General features: G+C 45.0%; 1 protein-coding gene across 2 annotated transcripts in view; it reads left to right on the top strand.

The window, feature by feature from the left end:
• Positions 1-27,439, top strand: part of MAP3K3 (mitogen-activated protein kinase kinase kinase 3) — a 32,429-nt gene extending 4,990 nt beyond the window's left edge. The window contains exons 2-18 of one of the 2 annotated variants that reach the window (XR_013185249.1): positions 1,591-1,712; positions 2,272-2,361; positions 3,624-3,664; positions 6,638-6,737; positions 7,352-7,465; positions 8,689-8,809; positions 12,559-12,692; positions 13,482-13,543; positions 13,935-14,002; positions 14,232-14,324; positions 15,139-15,330; positions 17,261-17,409; positions 19,152-19,283; positions 19,929-20,058; positions 20,755-20,932; positions 23,397-24,180; positions 25,419-27,439. Coding sequence is in view for 1 of the 2 variants with exons in the window: in XM_054649586.2 (XP_054505561.1) it covers positions 1,591-1,712; positions 2,272-2,361; positions 3,624-3,664; positions 6,638-6,737; positions 7,352-7,465; positions 8,689-8,809; positions 12,559-12,692; positions 13,482-13,543; positions 13,935-14,002; positions 14,232-14,324; positions 15,139-15,330; positions 17,261-17,409; positions 19,152-19,283; positions 19,929-20,058; positions 20,755-20,932; positions 23,397-23,625 (1,955 nt within the window). In the remaining variant the exon portion in view is untranslated. Of the gene's footprint in view, positions 1-1,590; positions 1,713-2,271; positions 2,362-3,623; positions 3,665-6,637; positions 6,738-7,351; positions 7,466-8,688; positions 8,810-12,558; positions 12,693-13,481; positions 13,544-13,934; positions 14,003-14,231; positions 14,325-15,138; positions 15,331-17,260; positions 17,410-19,151; positions 19,284-19,928; positions 20,059-20,754; positions 20,933-23,396 lie in introns of both variants that reach the window. The other variant, XM_054649586.2, reaches the window with a different exon arrangement.
• The last annotated feature ends 228 nt before the right edge of the window (positions 27,440-27,667 follow it).

The raw sequence follows: 27,667 nt of genomic DNA, 5'->3' as shown, positions 1-27,667 counted from the left end.
TGATGTTCAGCAGCTGTTCCAGGACAGCTCTTCCAAATGCAAGTGATTACCTATCAAACCAGTGCCATGAATCAGGGATGAGTGTGTAGCCATGGTGGATTCTTAAAATTAAGTTTCGGTTATTTACAAAACAGCTTCAGAAATGCTCATTTCAGTTGAAACTTCTCAAAGTGGCAGAGTGAGGGGAGAAAGGAGGAACTGTGATAACCTCATCTGGCTCACATCACTTCCAAAAATCCCAATTATCAAAAAAAAAAAAAAAATCAAATTTCAAATCTAGGGTTTTCAGGTCCTCTCAAACTCTTTTAGAAAAGCCAGATTCTCCTTGGCATGTCCAGAGCTGACCAAATCATTGCTTCAAATTCCATGCCCAAGTAATGCCTTAACATCAGGAAAGATTTAACTGAGTGTATGATTTGCCAAGGAAACAACACCTGATCCATAAAACCTTTTTGGGTCCTGCTATGTGAGACAGAGGCAGGCAGTGCAGACGGCAGGGCTGTGCCAGGAGCAGTGCCAGCCTGAGGTGCTGCTCTGGCAGCCAGTGCCCAGTGCAGCCCCACTTTGGACAGAGCTGCACTTGGCAGCTTCCTTTACCTCCTGCAGTATCAAGGAGTTTCAAGTCCTTATCCTTGCTCAAGGAAAGGATTCATTTCCACAGCTCCATCTACCATCCATCACAGCCACTGTGCATTGCTCTCTTTGTACATCTTTGGTTTTTTTCTCTAAGCACAAAGTTCTGCTGAGTACCACTTCTCAAAACAAACAGGCAGTGGGAAAGAATACTTTAAATTGGTTACATCAGGAATCCTCAGAAAGTAATTCTTAGTCAGTGGAACATACAAGAAAAAATATCCATGTGTGTTTTTATATTGCTGCAAGGCAAGAAGCCTTGAACTGAACCTGCTGCATTGCACTTTACCAGCAGACAGTGTTCCTAGTGCTGGACAGCTTGAACCTGCTCAGCAGATCTTGAAATCCCATAAAATGGTTTGAATTTTATTCCATCAGCTTGTTCTGAGGGAAGAGAGGAACGTGTTGGGGCAATCAGTGCAAATGGGTTTGTGTTCACAGATACTCCAAGATGAATCCTCATCCAGATTTTCAGTTCTCTTTCTACTGGCCGTGGTTTGTTCCACTAGCAGGCAAGAATTCAGAGTTAACAGGACATAAAATGGGAAAGAACAGACTTTTCCCAGGTTTTCCTTGGCAGAAGCACACCAGCTTGCCCTTCCTAAATGACCTGTGATGGTCTAGCAAATCTGTCCAGGTTTTACTGCTGGTTGTGAAGACTTTTGAACAGAATTAGGGGCTGGGGATATTCATTCTCATCTGTACTCTGGCCAGATCCTTCTGTGATATTCGACAAGTGACTTAACATTTATCTGTCAGTTTATTATGTCATATTCAGTTAAGTTGGAGCTCTTTTATGACTACATTAAATCCCAGTGTATTTGCAAAGATCCTAAAAAGGATTGCTGCTCTATGAGCCAGCAGAAAACCAGTGTAGAAGTGTCAGAGCTGCAGAAATGTCATGGTTGGTGCTCACCCAGACAACTCACCCCTGCCATTCTTCTGTGTGCATCACAGATGAACAAGAGGCCTTGAAGTCCATCATGAAGGACCTGGTGGCACTGCAGATGGGCAGGCGCCACCGCCTCCCTGGGTATGACACCATGAAGAATAAGGACACTGCTCACTCCAACAGACAGGTAAAATGGTGTGTGAGTGCCTGAGCTGGGGACCTGGGGACAGAAGGGACACAGCAGGTGGACAGAGGGTCTGACTGGCTCAGATCCTTGGCTCTGTCCTGTGCTTCCAACAGCCAAAGCATCAGATGGGAAGTAGCTCCTTGATCCTGCTCAGGTTGTGGCAAATATGGTAGCTTTTCTATTTTTTATATTTTTATAAAATGTTTATAAAAATATAAAAAATAGATTAATGAATATAATTATTCATTAATATAGATTATAAGATTAATGAATATAATATCTGTATATATTAATCGATTAATGATATCAACATTAGTGATATTATTATTAATATCAATATTTGATATTAATATCAAACTGTATATATTATATATGCTATACATTTATGTAGATTAAAAAATATTTAATATATATTACATTATACATGTGTGTATACTGCATTCTCCCCATATGTGTTTTTTACGGGGTTTGGTCTGCCCAGCTAAAAATCTTAGCAGGTGGCTTTCTGATTTCACAGTCATATTTCCATTTTTTAAAGGGATTTTATTCTTTTTTAAAGAAAAAACACAATGCCAGCAGTCCCCCCCTCTTGGGCAGCCCTGCAATAATGAACCAGTGTGCCTCTGCAGTGGAAGAAAAAAAAATTCCGGTAAGAAAACTGACTTCATTTCCATATTAGCAATTATAAATTAGGAATATGTCTTCAAGTTGTGTGCAGTGACTTCATGTAATTCCTGTGCTGTTTGCTGCATTGTTCCTTTACTGATCAATTCAGATGAATTCCCTAGATTTTTTTTTTTTTTTTCATTTTGGAGTAATTCTAGACTAAGTTCTTTCTATTCCCACATCTAAAAAACCCCTCTTTAAAGTGACATGTGAGTGCCCCACCTGCAGCTGCTCGTGGCTGGGGTTGGGAAGTTCATTTTCCCCTGGTCCAGCAGCACTGCAGGAATTCCGTGTGCTCCCAGGGACTCCATGGGTCCTTTTGAACTGCATTCTTGACCACTGGGCCTGCCAGAAACTTCCTCCAGCTAAAGAGCATTTCCTGGCCACGTTTTTTTTGAAGTTCCTAGATGTATGATTGCCTATTGTCTGAGGCTTTCACAGATGGCTTAATCTATTCCAGTCACATAAATCGTGCGGCCGAAATGATGGAGTCTTATCAGGGCAGATTTTTTCCCTTTTATTTTTATCTTTCTGACCTAAATTGGGATTTGAACTTCCAATGGCCAGAGTTGAAAGTTCAGCTTGTTGACTCTTGCATGCCACCCAGCATCTTCTGAGCTTACAGTGGCTGCACAGGTTGCACACTCAGTGCTTTTTAACTGTCAGGTGCTGGTGATGACCCCTTTGCTGAAACCTTAGAGCTTTAAAAGGTGATACAGAATCAACCTGTTTGTACCTCTGAGTTTCAGGGGCTGCATTTTTGGAAAAGCAGAGATTCAGTCCATGTCTTAAGAATAAAGGATAATAAATTGGAATAAAAATTCAAAAACAGGACCAGGAATAAAAAATGTAGCACATTCCCTCTCTGTTTCCTGCCATGCATGCTTTGAGCATGCTTAAAGAAAATTGCCTTCAGGTTAATGAGCAATTAGGACTGAATTTCAAATTTTTTCCATGCAGTGTTAAAGATAGATTAATTTTTTTTAAGTTTATTTCAATGTCCTCTGTTTAAGTGTCAGTTTACAAAAATTGCAGCTCAGTTTTTACCCCTTTCCTTCTCTTTCTCCTTCAGCAGTTTCTCCATTCCTCACGTGCTGTGTTCATGTATCAGCCACTTGTTTCCACAGTCTGCTTCAGCTTCCATGGAGAAAGTTAAAATACTAAAATCATAATGTGGTGCATTTGTGTGCTGTTGTGTGTGCCAGAGTTTGATTGTGAGCTCACCTTTTGTTCTTTCTCCTGCAGAATGATGTCAGGATAAAGTTTGAACATAATGGGGAGAGACGGTAAGTTGGCCTTCACTGCTTTGATTCTTTGCTTGGGAGAGTAATTTAGTCATCAGTAATTTAGCTTCAATATTTGGTTGGCTTTGCTTTCCTTTTTCCTGAATGGAAATCACACAGTGAAGGCAATAGCAAACAGCTCACACACAACTTGGGTATTTTTAGAGATCAGTGTGTCATAAAACACTGATTTATTTCCATAACATTTATTTGTAAGAGAACTGCAGCATTTTTAAAAGCTGTCCAGCCTGAAAAAAATTCAGCCTGAAAGTCTTATTTCAGATATGTTCCTATTTTGTTTCATTTAACTGAAACCAAATGAAGCTGATCAAATCAGCATCATTCTTTTCTAATTTCTCACTTCCTGATGCCCTGTCACTATCACTGCCCTGCTGTGATTGAGCAATAGATACAGCAAGGGAAGATTTTTTTTTTTTCATTGGTGTAAAAACTTCTTTGTTATTTCCTCTGATATTTGGTTTTGAGAGACATTCTTTTACAAGGAAAAAAACCAGAAATAACTGAAATAGCAGTTTCAGTTTTTACAGCATTGTTTATAATGGGTAAAATTGCTGAAATATTTCAAAGTAGGTCCCAAAAAGCCTCTTATTTGCCATCAATTGAAGAGGAACTCTTGAAACATTTTAATGACTCGTGGCTGTGTGAACACTCAGGAGGGCTCCAGGCTTGTCTGTGGTCTCTGGCTCTGCTCTCACTGAGGGAAAACATGATCTTCATGCTGGGCTATAGTGTCTGTATTTCAGAAGATATTGATTGGGTTGTAAGCATGAATGTATGTGCCATCTTCACAGCCATCTTGTGAGATGGTTTCTCCCAGGCCAGGCAGTACTTCCATCATGAAGTAGTTCACAATTTCATGATAAAATGCAAATTTAATGTGAATGGCACAGGAGGAGAAGTAGTGTGTAGTGATCCTCACAGCCTGTTCTGACAGAGGTTATTGGCCAGGTTGTTGAAGCTCCTCCTTTGTCAGATTTTGGGATTTCTGTTAGGAAAGCAGAAGTGTTCTTTGTTGGCAAAGCAGGCTGTGGAGAATAATTTCTACTCTTCCTCAAAACTTGAACCATTTCTTTCACTGAAATCCTACGTGAATAATTCTGTCAGTGACTTCTTGTGCTGTGGGAGAAATTTTACAGGTGATCATCACTGGGATTTGCTCCCTCCTTTGTCAGCCAGGTCTGCTCAGCACTGTTCTGTGTCAGGGGCTTTGTGGGGACAACAACAGAGCCACAGTGGGACATGTCACAGTTCCTTGTCACACTGTGTCAGGACAGGGCAGCTCTCCTGTCACCACAGGCTTATCATCTTGCCTGTCTGCTGGGTGCATTCCAGGGGGCAGAAGGTTTTTCTCCTGTTGTTTTTTGGGTTTTTTTTTCCCTAAAATGAAAAGGTTGATTGTATGTCAGTCCAATTATGCAGTTGTGCTCGCCTGAATTCCCTGCTCCCAGCACAGTGTGCAGTTCCAGACAGGGAGCTTGCACCAGAATGTCAGTGTGTGTGTGCTTGGTTTCACAGGAGCTGCCAGATCTAACCACAAATATTTAAGGTGGTCAGGCAGGAATGGGCTCCTTAAACCCTGCAGTCCAGGATTTTGTGTTAGAGGAGTGCACAGAGTTTTTAAACTAATAAAATTTGTGGCACCTGAGAACAGCTCTGCTTTTGAAAGCATTGAGTGTAGAATGGGAGCCTTTATAAGGGACTGAGAGCCACATGGCATTTGTGTGGTGCCAGAGTACTGTGATTTCATGTATGGGTTTCCTAGGAATATGTAGAAAATGTTATTGTGGGCAGCTTTTTAACAAGGACAATTATTTCCAAACAGCTGAATGTTGTAGGTCTGGTAGGAAGATAACCCTTGATGGGAAGGGCTGAGGAACACAAGGGGTATTTAAAACAAAAGCTGCATCTCTTGAAAGGACACCCAGGGCTGATGAGGCTGTGTGGATGCATGACTGGGAAACCAAACCTTCTCTCCAAAGCACAGGTTCATCCCAGAGCCAGAGAATCCCACCATGGTTCGGGATGGAAGGGACCTCAAAAACCCAGTGCCACCCCTGCCATGGGCAGGGCCACCTCCCACTGTCCCAGGTCACTCCAAAGCCCATCCAGCCTGGCCTTGGGCACTGCCAGGGATCCAGGGGCAGCCACAGCTGCTCTCTGTGGCCCCTACACAAAGCCCCTCTCCCTCCCTTTCCCCACAAACTCCTGTGAGATAATTCAGGGTCTCACTGAGTTGCTCAAGAACAGGTCTTGAGTTTCCATGGTCCCCTCAGTAACTTGGAAGTCCAAACAGTCCCTTGATCATTTGTAGTGTGCTGATGTAGCAAAAGAAATATAAAAAACCTGAAAGTTTTTTCATTGCAAAAGATTTTTTTTTTTCTCAAAGTTAACTAGCAGGAATTGCATGGGAAAGAACACCAATCTTCCAACTGAGGACAGAAAGTATAACCAGATATTTTAATAGTTCATGTGTGAAGAGGATCTTGGATTGTTTAGCCTGGAGAAGAGTAGGCTCGGGGGAGACCTTGTTGCATCCTGTTTTTTCTGCCTCGTGACAAGTTTGTTAATTGGTGCTCACAATCCAGCTCTTTGTGGCAGTATCTCATCTGTGCCAGAGCAGGTGGTATTTTTTAAGCCAAGGTGCACAGGGCATTTGTATCCTGTTATGTGAAAGACATTTATTCAAAAAAGGATTCTTTTCTGCCCGGGGACAAAGGGATTCTATTTGAAATCTCCAGCTGAATATTGCATTTTGACAAACTGTATGGAAACGGGCCAGAGATCAATAACTCCTTATTGAAATAATACATATAAAAATTTAAATTTGAAAGGTTGCCTGCTTGCTTGTGGATGAAAGGAGACCGTTCAGATGTGGTTTTAATGGTTCAGCCGTGTGATTTGATTGCATTACCAAGTGTGTCTCTGCAGTGAGGCCGTGGCTCTCTTTCCTCCCAGGATCATTCCGTTTGTCCGTCCCGTGCGCTACGAAGACGTGCAGCAGAAAGTGAAAACAGCCTTTGGGCAGCCCCTGGACCTCCACTACATGAACAACGAGGTACTGAGCTCTCAGTGCTCTCTGACTGATACCTCCTTTCCCCAGCACAAATTCTCTACTCGGAAATTTAATTTTTGGGTCTTTCTTTAATACAAACCATTGTTGAATCCCTGATCCGAAGGCAAAGGTGCTGATCCTGATAAAGCACCTCACTGATGGGTGTGTTGTACAAACATCAGCATCTTGTTCCCTTGCTCTGGTGTTGCTTGGGACACTGTACATGAAACCCAGTTTTCACTTGTTCATTAGTTCTGGATTCACAAGTGTGCTGAGACCATTTTCTCATCAGAGAGTCAGGGGCTGACAAGTCTCTGTTCTTTGCAAACAGCAAATCCAGGTAGCAATTCATACGTGTGTGGGTGGTGCTTTAGGGGAATTTGCATTAGAGTCAGCCATTTCTCTGACTTGGGAGGAAAACCTCATTAAAAAGGACAGTAAGACAGCATTGGAATGAAAATTTGTGGAATAGCTGAGCAATCAGAATCCTGTTTTACAGTCTGGTGTTTTTCTAATGGTTGTTTAAATACCCATTGTATTTAAACAACCCATTGTAGAAGTAGCATTTTTTTTTCTCTCTTTTCTAATGATTTTCTTCCATGCTCTTTATCTTGCAGCTCTCTATTCCTTTGAAAAACCAAGATGACCTGGATAAAGCTGTGGATCTCTTGGACCGGAGCTCGAATGTGAAAAGCCTGAGGATACTGTTGCTGTCCCAGGACAGAAACCATGTGGGTAACAACTTCTGGGCCTGCAAAATCAAAGGTTTTACCCTTAAGACTCTAAAGCATGATGGCAGCATTAATTGAGTGTGACAGGGATTATAAAATCACTTTTCCCAGGCACAAATGCATGTGTTTATCCTCTTGGCATTGGCTCAGCTATAGGTGTCTTTTTGTGTTGGATTTTTTTTCCCTGACTTCAGTTTGGGGGCTAAAACATTGCAGCTTTTTAAGCAGGGTGACCTCTGCACCCTTTATCCAGCTCCCATGGACCTGCCCATGGTGGAGTTTGTGTGACTTAAATCAGACTCTTTCCTTACTCCCTTCAAGTGTATGCACTCATTAAATGTGCAACCATCCAGGAATTTAATATTGAATTAAAGTATTTGAGTTGTTGCACCTTCTTTGCCTGTCATGTTCAAATAATTTTTGGAGGTCAGAATTTATTTCCTTCAGGTGTCTTTGGTTATGTTCTTTTCAAATAAGATAAATTCTGTAACTCAAGAGGAGGGGAATATTACACCTTGTTGTAAAACTAGGTGTGTTGGATCAGGGTTAAAATTGAAAGTGTCTGCAGGTATTGAGCCCCTGCTTTAACACAGAATCTCAGTGGCTTGGGGTGGTTTCATGTGTCTCACTCCTCTTCCTGCTTTGAATGAGATGAGGGCTCTGTGGAAAAATTACCTTTAATTAGATAATACCTATGTAAGTTCAGGGGAAGGATGAATGAATAACTTCATCTTGGCATCTCCTGACTGTTGGTGCTATTAACTCTCCAGAATTTATTTTTACTTAGTCTGAGTTATGAATTTACTTTTTAAAGGCTGTGGGGAGTCAGATTGCTTCTGAAACAGTGCAAGATTCAGAATTTACCTCTGCTGGCCGAGGTGGCTGATGGAAATTGGAGGTGCCTCTGTGTTCTGGTCTCAGGGGGTGGCAGGAGCCCCTCAGGTACCTGGCAGTGTCAGACACTGAGGCCTGCAAATCCTGCACTTGAGTTGAGCTGCCCTTGTTGTAGTTCTCTGCCTCCTGTTTTACACCCTAATTGTAAACCTGGCTCTTTTGCTGTCTTTTTGTTTGTGTTTTCTGAATTAATAAGATTTCAGGCTCTAGAACTGTTGCTCAGCACTTTCTTGGTACTAAGCATAATATTTTTTTTAAACTGTGGCCAGACTGCTTGAGCTCCTTCATCTCACTTTATTTTGTTCTGTTCTTTCCATTTTACCCAACAGACCAGTTCTTCACCCCACTCTGGACTGCCCAAGCAAGTCAGGATTAAAACTTCCCAATCTGTAGGGGATGTGAGCACACCCTACCAGCAGCCAGAACCCAGAAGCAGGCATCTGTCTGTCAGTGAGTATTTTTGCCACTTCTACGTGTTTTTGTTTGTTGAAATGCAGCTTTTGGGCACTAGTGTTTATGGTACAGCATTTAGGAGAGCCATGAGAAATTGAAAGGTTATTCTGGGACAAGGCAGTTCATTTTCAAAAGCTCTTAATGTGTTTACAGTAGAATGTTTCAAAGTTCCTTGCTAAGTTGTGGAGCAGCTGAGGAGCTGCTAAAGGGGATGTCCTAAAGCCAGAGCCATTGTGGTTAGAAATTTGGAAAGCTGATGTGAGTCTATTAAGCTTTGTATTTAGATTGGCAATTTCAGTTCATGTAACCTAGATTTGATTTTTTTTTATGTTGGGCTTTGGAATCTCTCCTGACTCCTGTAATCAAGCATTTTGCTGGGAATTACTATTGCATATCCAGCTAGTGTCCTACATTCTGAGTTTCCTCAACTTTGACTTCTAGAGTTATCAGCACAAGACAAAATCAGAGGTGCACAAAAAAATCAGAGTAATATGTACCTTTGTCTCATTTCTTTGGGTTTCTGTTAGCCCAGTGAACTCCTGTTTGGGGGAAAGGTTCATGTAAGACTTCTGTAGTTTTTATGACTTCCATCTTTGGCAGATATGTCTGATTTCTCCCAGTTTCTGTGTTACAACCTACTCTTAACCATGCAGCACAATTCAAATCTGTTCTTGAACGATTCTCAAAGCTGTTAACCTTTATATGAAAAACTAAAACACCTAAAACACCTTCAAGGATTTATGGGCCAAAAAAACCCCCAGAAAAGTCTGTGGTTTAGGGTTTGACTCCTTGGTGTGAAGCTCAATGAGCAGTGAAGGTGCAGGAGGAAGGTGAGAGTGTGAAGGCCAGAGCTGAAATGCTGCTCTGCATATTTCTGCTTCAGAAAGGAGAGAAGGTAAATTCTGCTGGAAACAGAGGCAGAGGATGACTCTGTTTGCTACAACAGCTATTCTGGGGCTTGTCACAGCTAATGCCTGAGGACAAGTGATGCAAGTCACACAGGGCAGTACCAGGAGCTGGGAATGTCAGAGTTGTTTTGTTTGCAAGTTCTTCACTGTAGCAAAGGAGTGCTTCAGTTTCATCAACTCTGTGAACTTGAGGCAGAATTACTACATGATTTTAGATCAGTATTTGCAGTGCAAAGTAGCAAATAATAAATCAGCTTAAACCACAGCAGTGTCCATACTGGGGGGTCCAAGCCAGAGTTGGATCCACACTGCTCTGAGCAGGGGTGGCTGGGAGAGGGAGCTCAGAGGGAAGGATTTGTGAGCTGGAGCAGTAGCTCTCAGTGTGGGACTTGTATCCTGTGGAGAGTTTGCTGACCCCCTTCTCTACAATTTGCTTTTATGAAGCAGCAAGCAAACAAAGTACTGAAAGCTTGTGAAGTACGTGACTGAAATGGGGACAAAAAGACTTTTACTGTCCTTCCTAGATTGAAGTTAATATGCATAAAAAGAGCAACATTCCTTGGTCCTGAGAAGTGGTATCCATGCATGTCTGAACACCACATTTCTTCTATAACAGACAAATTGAATGCCAAAATTATTTCATTTATAATATATATTTTTCTTTACTAACGTTCTGAGGTATCCAGGTAATGATGCCAAAGCCAACAGACTGGAGCAAGTGTCTGTCATGGGTGAGCTGTACAGTGATAAGGGGCAGTTACACACTCTCTCCTCCAATCCCAGCTTATGGATGCTTTCTGAACAGCTTATCATTCATCAGTCAAGAAACCTTTGCTTTTATTTTCTGAACATGTCAGAGTACCAGGCTGTTACATTATGAGAGGTCCAGAAAAGTTCCAGTTGTGTCAGAGGTCTGCTGGTAATTTGGCAATAGCTTGGTCTTGCATCAATTTCTTCTTCTTCCTTCTCTTTTCCTGTCTTTGGTTTGGAAGAGGAACGTGCCCTGTTTGCTGGTGTTAATAGAGATTCTCCAACTCACACCATGCCATGCAATTAGAGTCCATAGCATTGTCCAGCTAAAGCTTTTTGCAGGCAGGAGAGGGACCTGTGTGGTTCCTGAGCTCCAGACAGCCCCAGCCTCTTGTCACCAGCTCAGAGCTTTGGAAGTAACGATAACTTTTATTTAAAAGTAAAAAAAAAAAAAAAAGTTACTAAGCATTCTGGCAGGGCTTGTGTTTTTTCCACTCACTTCCTTTGATATACATGGATTTAGTGCCGACTTCCTTTTCCTGCCCAGGGATGGGGCCTTTCCACAGCAGCAGCTGGGCCGGTGCCAGGGCCGGGCTGGCTCTGGCTCTGGCATCTGTCGGAAGGAGTGAAAGTGCTCCAGGGCTGGGGCAGCCCCAGCACTGCCAGGCTTATCCCACCCCTCCAGAGGGCTCCAGAGGGCTCGGCAGCCCTGGGAGCTGCCTGGGACATCAGGTGCCAGCTCTGAGCAGCAGACTGTGGACTTGGCAATGTTGGCTTCGTGATCTTGGAGGCCTTTTCCAACCTCAATGATCCTATGATTTTATGAATCCCTTTTTCTTCACCCCCTTTGTGCTCTAAGCCATGCCAGCATTGTTCATTTTCCTTCTGCAGCCCCCTGAAAGGTGTGTGCTCTGCTTTTCAGTCCGCTTCTCCCAGGTCTTCGCCTTCGCTCTTTATTACAACTTCTATAGAAAATATTTTCCTTGGGAGAATATTTGCTGATCTTTACCCATCTTTCCTAGCACCTGAGTACACACAGTTAATTAAAGACAGTGTTGTAAGGAGCACAGCTTGAGAGCTGATCTCCACCTGCTGCCTCTGGCTTCATGTGTGACCTCGAGCAGATTGGCCTGGACCACAGCAGTTCCTGGAGCTCACAGTGGGAATTGGTGGCAGCTGCAGGTGGATAGGTCACTGAAAAAAGGGATCTTTTTCTCCCTGTATCTAGTTTCATCTTCTTTGAGATCTGCAAGGACAAAATAAACCCTAAGAGTGAAGTTTCTCTCAGTAGGTAGCACAAGAGAAACTCTTTAGGTAGTGCCACTAACAGATGATTGAACTGGAATTATGCTCAGAAGGTTGAGCAGAAGAGGTTAGAAATAACTTTATCAGGAGCTTGAGCAGTAATCACTTGGCATCTAAGACATCAGTACAGGTGCACATCAGACAGTTTGGTTTCCCTGGTCTCATGTCTGTCCAGACTGTAGGGTTCACTCTGCAGTTACTGTGGGTGTGCTGTGGTGTGGTTGGGGTAGTGCACATCAGACTGTTTGGTTTCCCTGGTCCCATGTCTGTCCAGACTGTAGGGTTCACTCTGGGGGTGTATAGAGGTTTGGTGTGCTGTGGTGGGGCTGGTACACATCAGACTGTTTGGTTTCCCTGGTTCCATGTCTGTCCAGACTGTAGGGTTCACTCTGCAGTTACTGTGGGTGTGCTGTGGTGTGGTTGGGGTAGTGCACATCAGACTGTTTGGTTTCCCTGGTTCCATGTCTGTCCAGGCTGTAGGGTTCACTCTGCAGTTACTCTGGGGGATAGAGGTGTGCTGTGGTGTGGTTGGGGTAGTGCACATCAGACAGTTTGGTTTCCCTGGTTCCACGTCTGTCCAGGCTGTAGGGTTCACTCTGGGGGGGTGTAGAGGTTTGGTGCGCTCTGGTGGGGCTGGTGCACATCAGTTTGGTTTCCCTGGTCCCGTGTCTGTCCAGACTCTGGGGTTCCCTCTGCAGTCCCTGTGGGGGGATGGAGCTGTGCTGTGGTGGGGTGGCTGCTGCAGCAGTGTCCCAGCAGCAGTGTGAGCTGTCCCTGTCACAGGCTCCCAGAACACGGGCCGCAGCTCTCCCCCGCCCGGCTACGTCCCCGAGCGGCAGCAGCGCATCGCCCGCCAGGGCTCCTACACCAGCATCCACAGCGAGGGCGAGTTCATCCCCGAGACCAGCGAGCAGTGCGTGAGTACCCACCTGCCAAGGGGCTCTGCTGGCATCTGGGCCCTCCTTTCCTCTCCCAAACAGTCACTGGCTCTGGTTGCACCAACACCTTTAAGTGGTGAGGCGTGCGTTGTCCAGAAAGTTGTGGCTGCCCCATCCCTGGCCCCATCCCTGATTTAGTGGAAGGTGTCCCTGCCCATGGTAGGAGGTGGAATTGGATGACCCTTAAAATCCTTTCCAACTCAAACCATTCTGGGTTTATGAAGTGCTGCTTTGTGCATTTAAACAGCTTCAGACTGTAGCTGTATAAGTTCAAAGCCTTTGTTGGGCTGCCAGAAGCAGTTCCCTGTTCTGGGCATTGCCCCTCCAGCTCTGACTGAGCAGTTTTGGTGGTGTCACACATGTGACAAGGTTTCCTATTACCAGGTTTGTGTGACCCTCTTGCTTTTGAAACTCTGCTCTCCATTCAGAAAAGTGGGAAGTGAGGCCAAAGGGCGACTTGCAGGTGGAGGCAGCAGCACCAGCAGAGACTGTTCCTGGAGCCAGTTGGGATCAAAACTCAGCACAAGTCTGCTAAAGCTTGCATTTTTCACAGCAAAGTCCTTCAACAACTAAAGCACTGCCTCAAATTTTATATGAACCTAATTTCTGTGGGAGATAAAGGAAAATTATACATTTAAATAGGCTTAGACTCCCTTCTTCAACTGCACATCCTGCAGGCAAACAGTCATGGGCTCTGCTCCTCTGTCACAGCCTCTCCTGAGCCCTGGACTGCACTCATGTTGCTGTGTGGTTTCTTCTGTGTTGCAGATGCTGGACCCTCTAAGCAGTGCTGAAAACTCGGTGTCAGGAAGCTGCCAGTCCTTGGACAGGTGAGCAGCCAGGTACAAATGTACAAACTGGTGAGAACGTGGGTGCTCAGGTGGAAATGCCAGTTGTACCTACAGAAAACCCTCTTTTCTATCTCATACATTTTCTTGGAGGGAAACAAGAGCTTTAACAAGAGCATTAACTATGTCTTAAGGCTGTGTTATTTTCTGACACAACCACAGACCAGCAAACTGGTGCTTCAGTAGCTTTAGGTTATAAATACAAAGTTCTGAAGCGAGCAGCCTGTGTGGAGCCGCCCCTCTTAGAACACCTGGCTGCAAGGTATTTAAATCTCTTTTAGACAAGGCTCTACTTGTTCATTTAGAAAATAAACCAACAAAATAAATACCCCAAACAATAGCAAAACTTACTCTTGCCTTCTTTCTCTGTTAGCCCTTCTTTTCGGAAGTCGCGGATGTCAAGGGCACAGAGCTTTCCTGACAATAGGCAGGAGTTCTCAGGTATGTCTTTGCTACAAAGGTTATTTGACCCAGACACTTTGTGCTCTTGGCTGGCCGCCCTCCTTGCTTGCTGGGGTTGTATAAATAGAAGTGGGGACACGATGATGGAAAAGCTATGAAGTTATTTATTGCCCCTTCCTAAAAACCTGCTGTTACAGGAAAATTCTGTTATTAGAAGTTACGGGTTTTTTTGAAGGAGCCTCACTTTTGTCTTTGCTTCTCCTGGCAGACCGTGAGAATCAGATCTACGACAAAGCAGGCAAAGGTGGCACCTACCCTCGGCGCTACAACGTCTCCATGCAGCACAAGGACTACAGCGACGGTGAGTTGGTCCCACACCTCCCATTCCAGGCTGGGGAAAAATGCTGAGGCATTGGCAACCTCTGCACAAGGGTAACTCCTATTTGGAGAGCCTGGAAGTGCCCTGGTGCTTGCATTTAGTGTTGAGATTCATGCTGCATGATGCCACATTTTCGTGGAGACAAGTGGTTGTTGTTTGTAATTCTTTGTTTACTTTGTAATTCTTTGTCCTTTCTGGTGTTATCCAGGCTGAGTAGGGAATTGTGGATGTAATTGTTAGACTTGGCCCTATATAAGTACTTTCCTACCACAGAGATTCATTATACTTTGCTAATTTGCATTGCAGACTTGCTTCTGGGTCTTTTAAATATAGCAGGGACTTAAAGAGTTGTATCTCTGCTCAATCAGATGGCTTTATGCAAAATAATCTCTCAAAATTTCATGAGGTGCAAGTTGGCATAATCTTTATTTATGGTTTTTATTTGCAAGTCCAGGCACGTTATCTAGAAAGTCATTTTGTATGTAGTTGTTAAGAGTTTGTGCTCAGAGCCTGTAAACCAGATTTTTCCTTTGGAAGGTAAGTTTAGATCTTACAACACCGAGGGCATTACAAAGTGTTCTCTGCCTTCTGCTTTGGGAACGATCCAGGGCTGTACTGAACTCAGGCAGCACCAGCCCTGAGCTGTTACATTTTTGCATCTCGTCTGTTTGGCAGCAGATTCTGCTCCATGGGAACAGAGCAGAACTTGGGATTTCTCTCCCTTCTCCCCGCTGCTCAGCCCCCAGCCATTACCTCCCGCTTGCAAGCATTTATTAAAGCCGCTCCTTCTCCCCAGGCCGGAGGACGTTTCCCCGGATCCGACGTCACCAAGGGAATCTCTTCACCCTGGTGCCCTCCAGCCGCTCGCTGAGCACCAACGGGGAGAACCTGGGCCTGGCCCTGCAGTACCTGGAGCCGCGGGGCCGCCTGCGCAGCGCCGACAGCGAGAACGCGCTGGGAGTGCAGGAGAGGAACATTGCCACCAAGTGTAGGCTGGGCTCCTGGGCACAGGGAGGGCTCCAGGGGACTCCAGACCCGGTGCAGTGCCACAGCCTGGCTGTGACAAATCCTTCCGACCACCTCGCGCGTAGCCGTGATGTTTTCTGAAAAATCCTTTCCGTAGGATCCTTGTCCTTAGGAGAAAAAAATCCTTTTTTTCTCCTGAGAAGCTGAGAGGCCTCAGGAGCAGAATGTAAACAGTGATTATCTGCTGCTGTGGAATGCAACAGGTGCATCTGGGATTGGTCTCATGTGGTTGTTTCTAATTAATGGCCAATCACAGCCCAGCTGGCTCGGACTCTCTGTCCCAGACACAAGCCTTTGTTATGATTTTTTCTTTTTCTATTCTTAGCCAGCCTTCTGATGAAATCCTTTCTTCTATTCTTTTAGTATAGTTTTAATATAATATATATCATAAAATAATGAATCAAGCCTTCTGAAACATGGAGTGAGATCCTCATCTCTTCCCTCATCCTCAGACCCCTGTGAACACCTCACACTCGTGCCCTGGCTGTGCTTTGAGACTTGTTTGTCACACCCACAAGTGTTTTTCTTCTCAGATTTCTTCTGGCCTTTCCTTTAGAAAGCATTGCAAATTCAGCTAAGAAGTAAAAATCTGCTTGATCTAGATGATCTACAGGGTTCTTAAAACAGGCAGACAAGCTTGTTTATCTTCTTGCTATGTTAACATTTTCAGTCAGGCTTTTGGGTTACAGTTATTCTGTATTTCATTTGCTCCTTAGTAGAAGGATTTACTTCTATATTAATGGCATCCTTGAGCTGTTTTGTTGGACAGCTTTCTATTACAAAAATAAAAAATAAGTGGAACATAAGTCATTATTGAAGAACTTTGTATATCCCATACAGTAATTTAAGGATCAAAATGAAGAGTAAGGAACGCACTAAAATACTGCCTGCCAGTAAATCTGATTAAATTAGACATGTCAAAGCAAATCTCTCAGCTCTTCTGTATTTTCACACTGTTCAGATGGCTGGTTCTTGTCTTTGTTTTTAGAGTTTCTTTTTAGATCCAACATAATTGGATGCATTGAACTGCAGGAGTCTGGTAGTGTTGCTTTCAAAGTTGGAGCTAAAGCACTTGTCTTTGAGTAATATGCTTTGGGATTAAGGGCAGTCTGAATAGCTGGGCTCAGGTATTAATCTCTGGGTCAGGAGACTGCTGCTCATGAATGTGAGGGTTCCCAGTGCCCTGAGGATGGAATTTCCTGCTGCTTGGAGATGCTGCTTTACCTGGGTCCCATGGGTATTTTTATTAAGTCTAACTGTTCAACAGGTGAAGATACCCACACTGTGCTGACACAGTCCCTACTTTATCCATGTCCAGTAGGTAATCATGACTTCTAATCTTTATGGTTAGAGAGAGCCTTGCAGTAAAATCCTTCCCACAGAGGTTAACCCCAAACTAGCTTGGCAAAGAAACTCAGAATAATGTCCTTCAAGTTGTCCCAGAAGCTTAAGTCATTCCCAGCTGGCTGGGATTGATTTAGCAAGGCTAATCCAGCTCTTCTTCATCTGATGCATGTGATAACTTCAGATCAAGGGTTGGAAGCTGCTCTTTAGTTGCTGCATCATCTCTTAAAGTAATGATGTAGAATCCACCTGCTGGTAGAATGAAATTTCACCAAGCCCATTGAATAACTGGTCTGTAAAACACATTTGCAGAATGTTCTGTGGTGTCATTTGAATGGGACATCAGTCAGCAGATCCTTGAGACTCTGGATGGTTGGGTTCTGTTCAGAGCTGTGCCACTGCCTCCTTACTCTGGGAGAGCACCTCATGTTCATCCACCTACAGAATACCTGCTCCAGCCCCTGTATGGTGGAGATTGCTCCTCGAAAAGCCCCCCTTTGTTTTTAAAGAGTGCAGTGGAAGGAGGAGTGACTGCTGTTCTCTTGTAGCTCCAAGTGCTCCCATGAACTGGCGCCGGGGGAAGCTGCTGGGCCAGGGCGCCTTCGGCCGCGTGTACCTGTGCTACGACGTGGACACGGGCAGGGAGCTGGCAGCCAAGCAGGTGCAGTTTGATCCAGAGAGCCCTGAAACAAGCAAGGTAATTCTCATCTCAGCTCCTCAAAGCCTCTGAGGTCCTGTACAAGGTCTCTCTCTGTCTGTCCTTGAAAGCTGGCATCTTATTTAGTTGGTACTAAGGTTTCGAGGCATGTGGAGAAGAATAGGAGTCATTTAAAAATTACTTTTCTGTGTTATTAACTTCAGCTCGAAACTAAAATCCATTTTCTTGCTTCATTCTTGGCTCTCCTTTCTCAGCTTTTTGGGGTTTTGCCAGGTTGCTTGAGGAATACTAGACTGCCCTGTGTTCCTGGTTAGACATGGATGTGAATGAAACTAAATCCAGCAAGAGTAGAGGTTTTTTTTCTTTTTTGAACAAAAAAAAGCTGCTTGCACATGCAAAACCCACTTCTGGGTTTATGTGGTACATCCTGTATCAAGTGCATTAATTACCAATTTTCACTTCTGAATTCTCTGTGTCCTTAAAAACAAATGGAGCTGTGGGGTGTAAAATAATCGAGAACAGTGATGTGACAACAGTGGAGATGGGACATGCACCTTGACATTAGGGGACAGCACTAAGCTTCCTGCACAGGGGATGCAGCTGGAAGGGCTTTTGGGTTCTTTGCTAGTGTTTTAACAGTGTACCAGTTTCCCAATATTGAACAAATTCACTTTGAGCTAGAATAACTGATCCATGAAGATTTAATTATTCTGATTTTATATGGGATATTGGTGCCAAGATATGTCCTAAATTGGGAAGTTCTACTATGTCTGTGTTGTAAATCAGACAGTAACTCTGTCTGAGGAGGAACAGGCTGAAATATATTTTGAAGGCACTGACACTCCAAGCCTTACACTATTATTTGGTCTGATTAAGCAGCTTGCACTGGTTCCATGTGTGCCTACAACACCTAGGTTCTTGCTCTAAGGTTCTGCATCCTCTCCCAGAGTGAGAGAGCTGAACCTGATACCTTCCCATGGCAGGGCTGGAAAGGTAAAAATGGGACCAATTTGGGGAGAAATCATTCCTTTTTCTGTAAATCCTCATGCTTCAGAACCTTTGATGTTCCTCCTGTTCAATCCCTGGATTCAGCAAGAACCTGATACTTTTTCTGAGCAGCAAACATTTGTGATTCCATCTGAAATTGTTGGATAATGTCTTTGCACTGTGATACCCTGTTGTCTGTGGCAAGAGCAAAGCAAAGGATCAGTTTCATGTGCAGAGCTGCAGATTCTTTGAAGTAAATAGGAGAGGAAGCTGTTTGCAGGGCTTGATTCCAGTAAATCATCAGTGTGATCAGAACAGGACTGGGTGACAGAAACTTAACAACCCTCAGCACCTGTTGTTTTGCTCTCCAGTGGGTTGAAGTTCCAGTTCTGTACCTGTATTCAGAGCTGCTTCATAATTACACTCCCTGCCCACAGCCTAGTGAGAGAAGGGAGGTTGTACCTGTGTTGTGGGTGGAGAATCCTTTCAGCCACCATGCAGATGACAGAATCAAGGCAAGAAACAAAGTTTTTCTGGTACTAAATCCGTGTATGATACAGCCTGTGTTTTATCAAAGCTTCCACACCAATACCCGCAGATAATGCAGTAAAAATGAACAGCAAGCCCTGGTAATGTTTGCCTTTTCCAAGAAGCAGATAAAGTGATGTCATGGATTACACTTCTCAGTGTGGTAGTGGTCTCATCCTGCCAGTGACATGACAAATTTATTATTCTTTATATTTATAATACGTTTCCTGGGGCTGCAATCTTCTTTTCTCCTTCAACATCCATAGGAGGTGAGTGCTCTGGAGTGTGAAATTCAGCTGCTGAAGAACCTCCAGCATGACCGTATTGTGCAGTATTATGGCTGCTTAAGGGATCGAGCAGAGAAGACCTTGACCATCTTCATGGAGTACATGCCAGGGGTAAGAGCAGCACAGTCAGGGCTCAGAAGGGGAGGTGGCTGGGTTTCTCAGCTGGTTTATTAGTTGCTGTGATCCCCCTAACTATGTCATCTGCCTCAGACCCTCTTAGGGCTGTGCCTTCCCACGCTCATAATGCCATCACTTCATTTTATTTATGCCCAAATAACCTCTTTGGTTTTTTCCTTAAGTGTCTTCTACTTGAAATACATTCCCTGTGACAGTCATTAAAGCCAGTTCTTTTCTTCAGTCTAAATTTGTTCTACCAAAGTATCTCAAAGAACTTGGCCCAACATGTAAATCCTGGTAACTGAATTACCAAAATCATGGTACAGTGAGGCTAAAACTGACTCTCCAAAAAGCAAGGCTTCTGACCCAGATAAGTCTGCTGAACTGTTTTATTGCTTGTCTTCACAACAAGTTGTACCAGTAGACAGAACCTCCTTAGGCTGTTTTTGCCATGAAGCCTTGCTGTTCTTAAAAAGGGCATCTTAGGGCAAGATGCTCATAGAAATCCTTTAGCAGAGGGCAGAGTTCATTGCAGGGCCAGCTGGTGTATAACACCCAGGCCTTTTGGAGCTGAATGGACACTGCAGGGTCTGTGCTCTGTCACCTCTTGGCCAATTCTTTCCCTTTGCTTCGTGGCAGGGGTCAGTGAAGGACCAGCTGAAGGCGTACGGGGCCCTGACGGAGAACGTCACCCGCAAATACACGCGGCAGATCCTCGAGGGCGTCTCCTACCTGCACAGCAACATGATCGTGCACAGGGACATCAAGGGTGAGAGCAGGGGCAGGCCAAGAGAGCTTCTCCAGCACAAGAGCTCCAAGTTGGAGAGCAGAAGGGTTTCGTGTGGGCACGTCCCAGATAATGGTAACAATGGGGTTCTTGATTTCGTCGCAGTTTTGGAGGAAGAATTGGTTTTGGGGTCTAAACCTCAGTTTGTGTCCACGTAAAAGCTAAGCTCCAAAGTTTGCTTTTTCCCTGGTGCTTCGTGTTCAGGACCAAGTGGAGATTGACTTGTTTATTGTAGGAGTTCAAAGGGGTTTAATTAGCTACATCTGTTACCCAGCTGACCAGAAAGCAATGCTTGCACTCACAAAGCAGCATCCCAATAAAATCCTTCTCTACACAGCTCTGTTCTCTCTCAGCCCTTGGCCTGGGGGCCCTGCTAGGCTGGTTGAGCTGTTTACAGGCACTGTAACAATGCTGGTGCTGACTCAGCTCTCATTTCCCTCCCCCCTTCACTTCCTTGTGTTTTTCCCTGAAGTTTTTCCCATTTACAGCCATTAGCAATTGGCTTGTCTACAACCTGAGTTAAAGAAATGATGTTTAGCAGGTCACCTGAGGCTTAATGGGGAAAGAGCCATACCATGAGCACGGGTATTTGTGCTTGGATCTCGTTCTGTAGGCTGCAGGTCCAACAGCTGGATCTCATGAAAACAGCTGTCTTGGTGTTTTTCTGCTTCTGTCCAGGTGCCAATATTCTCCGTGACTCTGCTGGGAACGTGAAGCTGGGGGACTTTGGGGCCAGCAAAAGGCTGCAGACAATCTGCATGTCGGGGACAGGCATCCGCTCCGTCACGGGCACCCCGTACTGGATGAGCCCGGAGGTGATCAGCGGCGAGGGCTACGGCAGGAAGGCAGACGTGTGGTGAGCCTCTCATTGCTGCCCACAGATCTCTGCACACACACACACAGCAGCACCTTCTGCCATCTGAGCATCCAGCTTCACACCTTGTCTGGATGAAAAGTTGAAAGAAAATTGAAGCCGCTGGTTGGAATTCAAGACATAATCTTCTGCCAGCTGTGCTTGGCGGTGTTAACACCCAGCAACTCATTTCGTTTTTCAGGAGCGGTTTCCACTCATTCCTCACTCAAACTGATAGCTGGTTTTTTTGCTTTCTGGCTGGTGCAATGTTTTCATCCTTCTCATGCTCTCAGGCACTTGGTGGAATTCCTGGGGTGTCCTATGGAGGACCAGGAATTGGGATGAAGATCCTTGTGGGTCCCTTCCAACACAGGAGACTCTGTGATTCTATGATACCCCTTAGAAGAGCCACTGAAGGTTGTCTAGGGAAAGCCCATTCATTCAGATATAAAATGAGAGTTATGCTTAAAATGTACTGGAGATCAATAGAATTTTAGCCTTAAAGGAAAGATGCTCGAACCTGGAATAACAGAAAAGATCCAGGTCAGATCAGAGGTGATCTGCATGAATGGAAACTGTAGCTGTGCTATTATTGGCATAGCCAAGGAGCAGCCTCTCTCAAAAGAGCAAAATGGTCCTGTGCCAAAATGTTAATTTTGGGAGCCTTAAAAAGGTGAGATTATAAAACTTAAGTAAACAGGGACAAAAGGTCTGGTTGTGCCTCCACAGTAAAGCAGGACCTGTTTCCTGTACAAGCAGCAAGTGGAAACACGGCTGAAACTTGTCTTGTCTGCAAAGAGTTAAGTCCTGCAGACTCTCCCATTTGGGATGCTTGGGGAGAGAGTGGAGCACGTGCCCTTCCCCCTGGGCTGGTGCAGTTGTGGATTTCCTCTTGGTGCTGACATTGGTCCATTCCCATCAAAGAGCTGCTGCCATTGGCCAGACTCCAGTTCCTACAATCCCAATCATTATTTTGGGGGGGTCAGAATTTTCCAGTGCAGCGCTTGGTCCCAGGGTGGATGTGTATGGCCCAGAGGCTCAGAAACGTAACAAATCCATCCACCTGGCTCTGTGCCACTGCTGCAGGCCCCTCTCCAGTTTTCTTTTTCCTAAATAGCAGAATATGTGAGCTATTTGTTATTGCTGGAGTGACTTGACATGAAAAACATTCCTGCTGTTTGCTGAATATCTTAAAGAAACCGGATCTGCTTAAACGGTATAAATCAGTCTAAACAATAATATATCCCTGCTTGCTTTTGAGCAAACCCCCAGCACTTCAGCACACATGGTTTGCATTTTCTGTACTCTCTTCTAGTAAGCCTGAAATGGCTGGAAAACTGTAAAATTTTCACGTTGGATTTCAGACCTTGTCAAGAAATCAGTTCTTGCATATTCACTGCATTTAATTCCTTTCCTTCTTGTCTTGGCAGTTGATGCAAGTCTGCCTCTCAACATCCTTTTCCTTGCATTTCACCTCAAAAGAAGGTTTAGTTTTAAGGTAGAGGAGGCAGTTTTGCCTTTTTAATGTAAATACGTGATAAAACCACAGGATTGGATATTAAAAACTCACTAATGGCTTTTACTTAATCTGTGGCCTGGAGGAAGCAATTAATCTTTTGAATAAACCCCAATCAGTGCAGTACTATAGCAGCCATCTTCCCTGGGAAGGTGTTGGAGTCACATTGCCTCAGAAAGGTGGCTCAGCCATGTCCCCAGCATCACATCCTTGCCCTGAAGTAGCCTGCAGAGCCCCATTAACTTTACAAGGAATTTTTCCTTAAGGTAATGATGCATCTGTCCCACAGGGATTTAACTTACTGCCTTCCCACTTGGGAACCGTTACGACTTCAATTATTTTTTGAGTGATGCTTGGTTTCTTGTGGAGATATTATTAGGTTATTTTTTTCCCAACGTGGGCATTTTGAGGCTGTGACTGAAAAGGGAATTTGCTGAAATGGCTTTGTGGGGTCAACAAGCTCCAATTCACTGAACCTTGAGTGTTAGAAAGTCTGTTAGACTGTTTGTTAAAAAGAACTGCTAAGTTCTGCCTTGCAGCTCAGCAAGTTGAGCCTCTGAGCAGGCTGGTCCAGTGGAAGGTGGTTGGAACAGGGGGTTGGAGCAGGATGGTCTTGAAGGTCCCTTCCAACCCAACCCTTGCTGTGACTCTGTGATTCTCCAAGTGCCTTTGAGGTACAACAGAAGCAGCAGCACCTGGAGGACCAGCAGGGTCAGATGGTGCCCTCAGGGACGTCCTGCTGGCACCTCTTGCCCCCTGATAACACAAATGTTCCCTGAGAGGAGGATTTGAGCAAAGGGGAGCAGGACATGTGGCACTTCCCTGGCACAGGAAAAGCAGCTGTTGGCAGCTCTCCCCCAGGAGCATTCCCAGAGCTGCTGGGGAGCTCTCCCTGAACTCTGGGCATTACTGAGAGAATTCTCATCTGGTTTTTCCCTGTCTGCTTTCCAGGAGCCTGGGCTGCACCGTGGTGGAGATGCTGACAGAGAAGCCCCCGTGGGCAGAGTACGAAGCCATGGCAGCGATCTTCAAAATCGCCACGCAGCCCACCAACCCCCAGCTCCCCTCGCACATATCGGAACATTGCCGGGACTTCCTAAAGCAGATCTTTGTGGAAGCCAGGCACAGACCCTCTGCTGAAGAGCTGCTCAGACACCAGTTTGCACAGCTCCAGTACTGAATTACCTCCCTTGGCTCGCAGCTCCTGCCGGGCTCTCCGTGCCCTGTCTCGTCCAGTTGCAACTGCCCGTTGTGGTGCTGCATCTTCAAAATGCCAACTCAGCCAGGCCCGGTCCTTTGGGAAGTTCTGCCAAGGAACTGAGGGTCTGCTCTCGTGCCTGATTCCTTCGTGTGCTGGACTGGTGTTCGTCCTGCCGACAGCTGCCCAAGCAGAGCTGCGGTTTTGCCCCAGATTTTGCTACCTGGCTGTGACCCTGCAGCTGGCTGCGTGTTTCCTGCAGGAAGGGGAATCTGACAAGTGTCATCACTGGTTGAACATAGGAGAAATCTGAACCCATGTGGGAGCTGGAAGAGCTTCACTCTGTCCAAAACAGAAACATGCATCAGCCTCCAGCTCTGCCTGGGGGAGCCCCTGGTTTTCCCCTCCTGGGGCTCCAGAGGCGTCTCCAGTACCTGAATCCAGCAAAAAGCCATGTGTCATGTCCACTATAGTATGGTATATTTTTCTTCTTGAGTATTCAGCATCTGAAGGTGTTCAGAAGATACTGATTCAAAAGTATGTGAATAGTGTTATTTTATAATGAACCCCTGGATTTGGGGCTGGGGGTGAGGGAGTTCTTTCCAGCTAAATGTCAGGATAATCAGAGAAGTTTCAGCAGAATGCAATCACTCCAGGGCCTGAGGGAAGGGCTCTCCCATTCATGTTGGAAAATCTGGAGCTAGGTTTGACCTGTCCCAGCATTTGGACAGTGCCACTCAGTTTGTGTCACACCAAACAAATCTGTGCTCCTGCTTCCTCTCTCTGGGGCTGCTGGGTCCAAACAAAACCCCTCTGGAAGGGAATTCCATGGAATTCAGCTTCCTCTTGCATCTGTCTCTTTGGCTGGTAACTTTTTACCATCCTTTTAACCAAAGATAATCCATCTGGTGCCCAGGAAATTACTTCAGAGTTTCTTTGAGCACATGGCCTAATGGAAAACTGAGGGTTTCTTGGGGAGAATTACCTGGACACTTGTGTTGTGCACAGGGAGCTGGAATCAAGCTCAGCTTTGCTGTGCATTGTTTGAATTACAGGTGTGCAAGTGATGGTTTAAGAGTTCCATAAAAATGCTATGGCCTAACTTAAATAAGTTTTTGTAGGACTCAAGTCAAACGGGGAACCTCAGACAACATTTAAAATGGTAGCAAATATCTAAAAATTACCTGGAGATCCCCATGCAGGTACCAGCAGAGCATATCCAAGTGATTGTGCACTTGGAACACAGCACAGGTCAGAGGACTGAGGTCCTGATGGCCTCAAATCCTCTGTGCTGATTTGGGCACTAATAATCTTTATTTCACTCGTGAAAGACCAGCAGTTTTTAAGTGCTGGGGATTCATGGAGTGATTATAAGTTATCTCTGAGAAATTGAGCTAAGAAAAGCAAATGTTAATTAACTAAAATATTGCTTTATAGGGCAACACTGAAGGTGTTCTGCTCTTGAATTGGAAACCATATTAAGGTTCCACACACCTCCACTCTTCTCCCCCATAAAAAATTGAAAATTGCTTCATAATGCAGTAAAATTAAGTTTTTAAGTGAATACTAATAGCAGGATAAGGAAAGTTTTAATGAAACCAAGCTCCTTCAACACATGAAAAATACTGTGTTGAATTAAAAGAGGGAAAAAAAGAACCCTAAAAGCCCCTACCAACCAAAAGTCCTGAAAAGCTTTAACAATATGAAATGTTTTTTCTGTGCCAAACCCAGAGCAAAGTGTAGCCAATAAAAACTGGTGTTGGTTTTCTTTCCAGGCTCCCTGCACTGCTCCAAGGTTGCACTGTCCCACTTGTGGGCACTTAGGGGATCCCTTTCATGAAAGCCCTTGTTCCATAATTTATTTAATTATAGTGAGAGCACTTCAACTGATCTTTTCCCAGCCAGGAACTTGACTCCAAGTTGTCCAGGCCCTTGGCCTGGCTTCTGGCCTGCACTTCACTGTTGCCATGAGGGGAGGTGAGGCTGTGACTCGGAGCTGGGGAGTTTTTCACCACTTTGCTGGGAGTGTGGGACCATCCCTGCAGTCTGCATGACAAAGGGAGGGGGGTCAGCACCAGCTCTTCAAGCCTTGCATCCTAAATATACCAAAGATTGGAGTCTTCATCCCCTGCCCATCACCTGCAGGAATCAGGAGCACCGTGACGTCTGCATCCCTCTGTCCTTGGCTTGTCCTCACCAAATCCAGACCTCCTCCCTTGTTTTTTCCCTTGCTGTCCCACGTGCTGTGATCTGGGAGAGAACAGGGCGTGAGGAAAGGGCAGAACTTCTGTCAAAGCACCTCAATCCTCAGGAGCTGTCGTGGCTTTTACCTCACCCGCATCCCGGGAGGCGCTTCCAGAGCAGAGCAGAGCAGGAGCAGCCAGGACTGACGATGGCTCAGGGCTGTCCCCAGAGCTCAGAGCCCTTCCCTGGGCTGGCTGTGCCTCCTCTGTGCCAAACCCCTGCATCCCAGCCTGCCAGGGAGCAGCACCCCCTGTACAGTGACAGAGAACACGGGGCCAGCTCGGACTGGCGCGTTCGGCACAGGAACAAGCCAAAGCATTGCCTGTATGTTTGGAGATGCACTTTTATGAATGTAGTTTATATCGCTCTTTTTTAGCTCTTTTTACATCATGTAAACGGTGATGCCTCATTTTATTTTTTTTTTTTTTTAATTTATATCGTAAAAGATCATATTTGGTGATTTTTATATATATCGACTGTTACGGGGTGGGGGGGAGGTGGGGAAATAAATTTGACGCCTTTATGAATTTAAAAAGGAAAAAAAGCAGCTGGTTTTGCAGAGAATTTGCTGATGGTTTATAATGAGTAGAGCCGAGCCAAAATGCCTCTTTGTTTCCTCACAGCCCTCTTGATTATGGAAAAGGAAGATCTGGATTCCTGAGTCCACTGCTCTGATTAATAACTTGGGGCTGACATTGGGCTTTTAACAGCCCTGGCAGCAAAAGAGTTTCAAGTGGACAGAAATGTAATTATACCTCAGAATTGAATTAAATCTGGCCTCTTTATCCTGGCAGACTAGGAAAAAACTGGGAATAAACTCATTTGGGGAAGAGTGGAGGAGGAGTGCCAGGCTGACAATAAGCTATTGTGTCAGTTCCAAATGTCATGTTGGATTTCCTGCTGTTCCTTCCAGGGAAGGATATATAGGGAATATTGAGTATTGGGGTCCCTGATGGAAAGTGCTGCAGAAATGGAGAATATTCTGTTTGACAAAGAATTTCTTATCAGAGTCCCAGTGTCCTGAAATGGTTCAAACTAATCAGAAAAATGTCCAAGATTCCCATTGGAGAGGAACTTGGGGGAATGTGGCTGTCCCTGAGGCAGTGAGGAACCAAAGCAGTGACATTTTGGTCTTGGTGTGACGATTCTGTGCATTCCAGGTTATTTGCTTGTTCTCCAGAAAATCCCATCTTTGCCCATTCTGTGGCAGTTAGGTTGCATCAATTTGGATGGGGTTTTGGGGTGGTTTTTTTTGCCTAATTTGGAATAATATTCCGAAGGACTGGAAGCTGCTCCAAAGAGTTCCCATTGGCACCAGTTACCAGCATAGACTGACCAGGAGGGGAGAGGCAGGTGTGCCAGGAGCAGTTCCAAAAGGGAGAAAAGGATTTTGTTATCACCATAAATGATGCAAAGCAGGGAGAAAGGGCTTTAACCTGGACTGTGCAGAAGACCTTGACCCAGTAGTCTCTATTTACCGACCGGGGGCTTGCAGTGCAAAGCCAGGCCAATGTATCATTTTATTTACAATAAAACTATCATTTATATGAAAGCCTGTTTTGGTCACTGTCCTTTTAAAAAGCAAAAATTTGGAGAAGGGAAGCCTCTGTGTTTCAGACAAGTGGATGATACTATGAGCTCCCTTCCAGAAATGGAGCTTCCCAGATGAAGTGGAGGAATCTGGATGTCTTGCACTGACTGTACCAGTGATTTGAGAGAATTTGCTGTCCCTGAGTAGGGCAGGAGAATGGGTAACCACATCTCCAAATACTTCCAGGTT

The sequence above is a fragment of the Agelaius phoeniceus genome, chromosome 26 (assembly GCF_051311805.1).
Source record: "Agelaius phoeniceus isolate bAgePho1 chromosome 26, bAgePho1.hap1, whole genome shotgun sequence".
Classification (NCBI taxonomy): domain Eukaryota; kingdom Metazoa; phylum Chordata; class Aves; order Passeriformes; family Icteridae; genus Agelaius; species Agelaius phoeniceus.
This window is presented reverse-complemented; position numbering and strand designations above follow the sequence as displayed.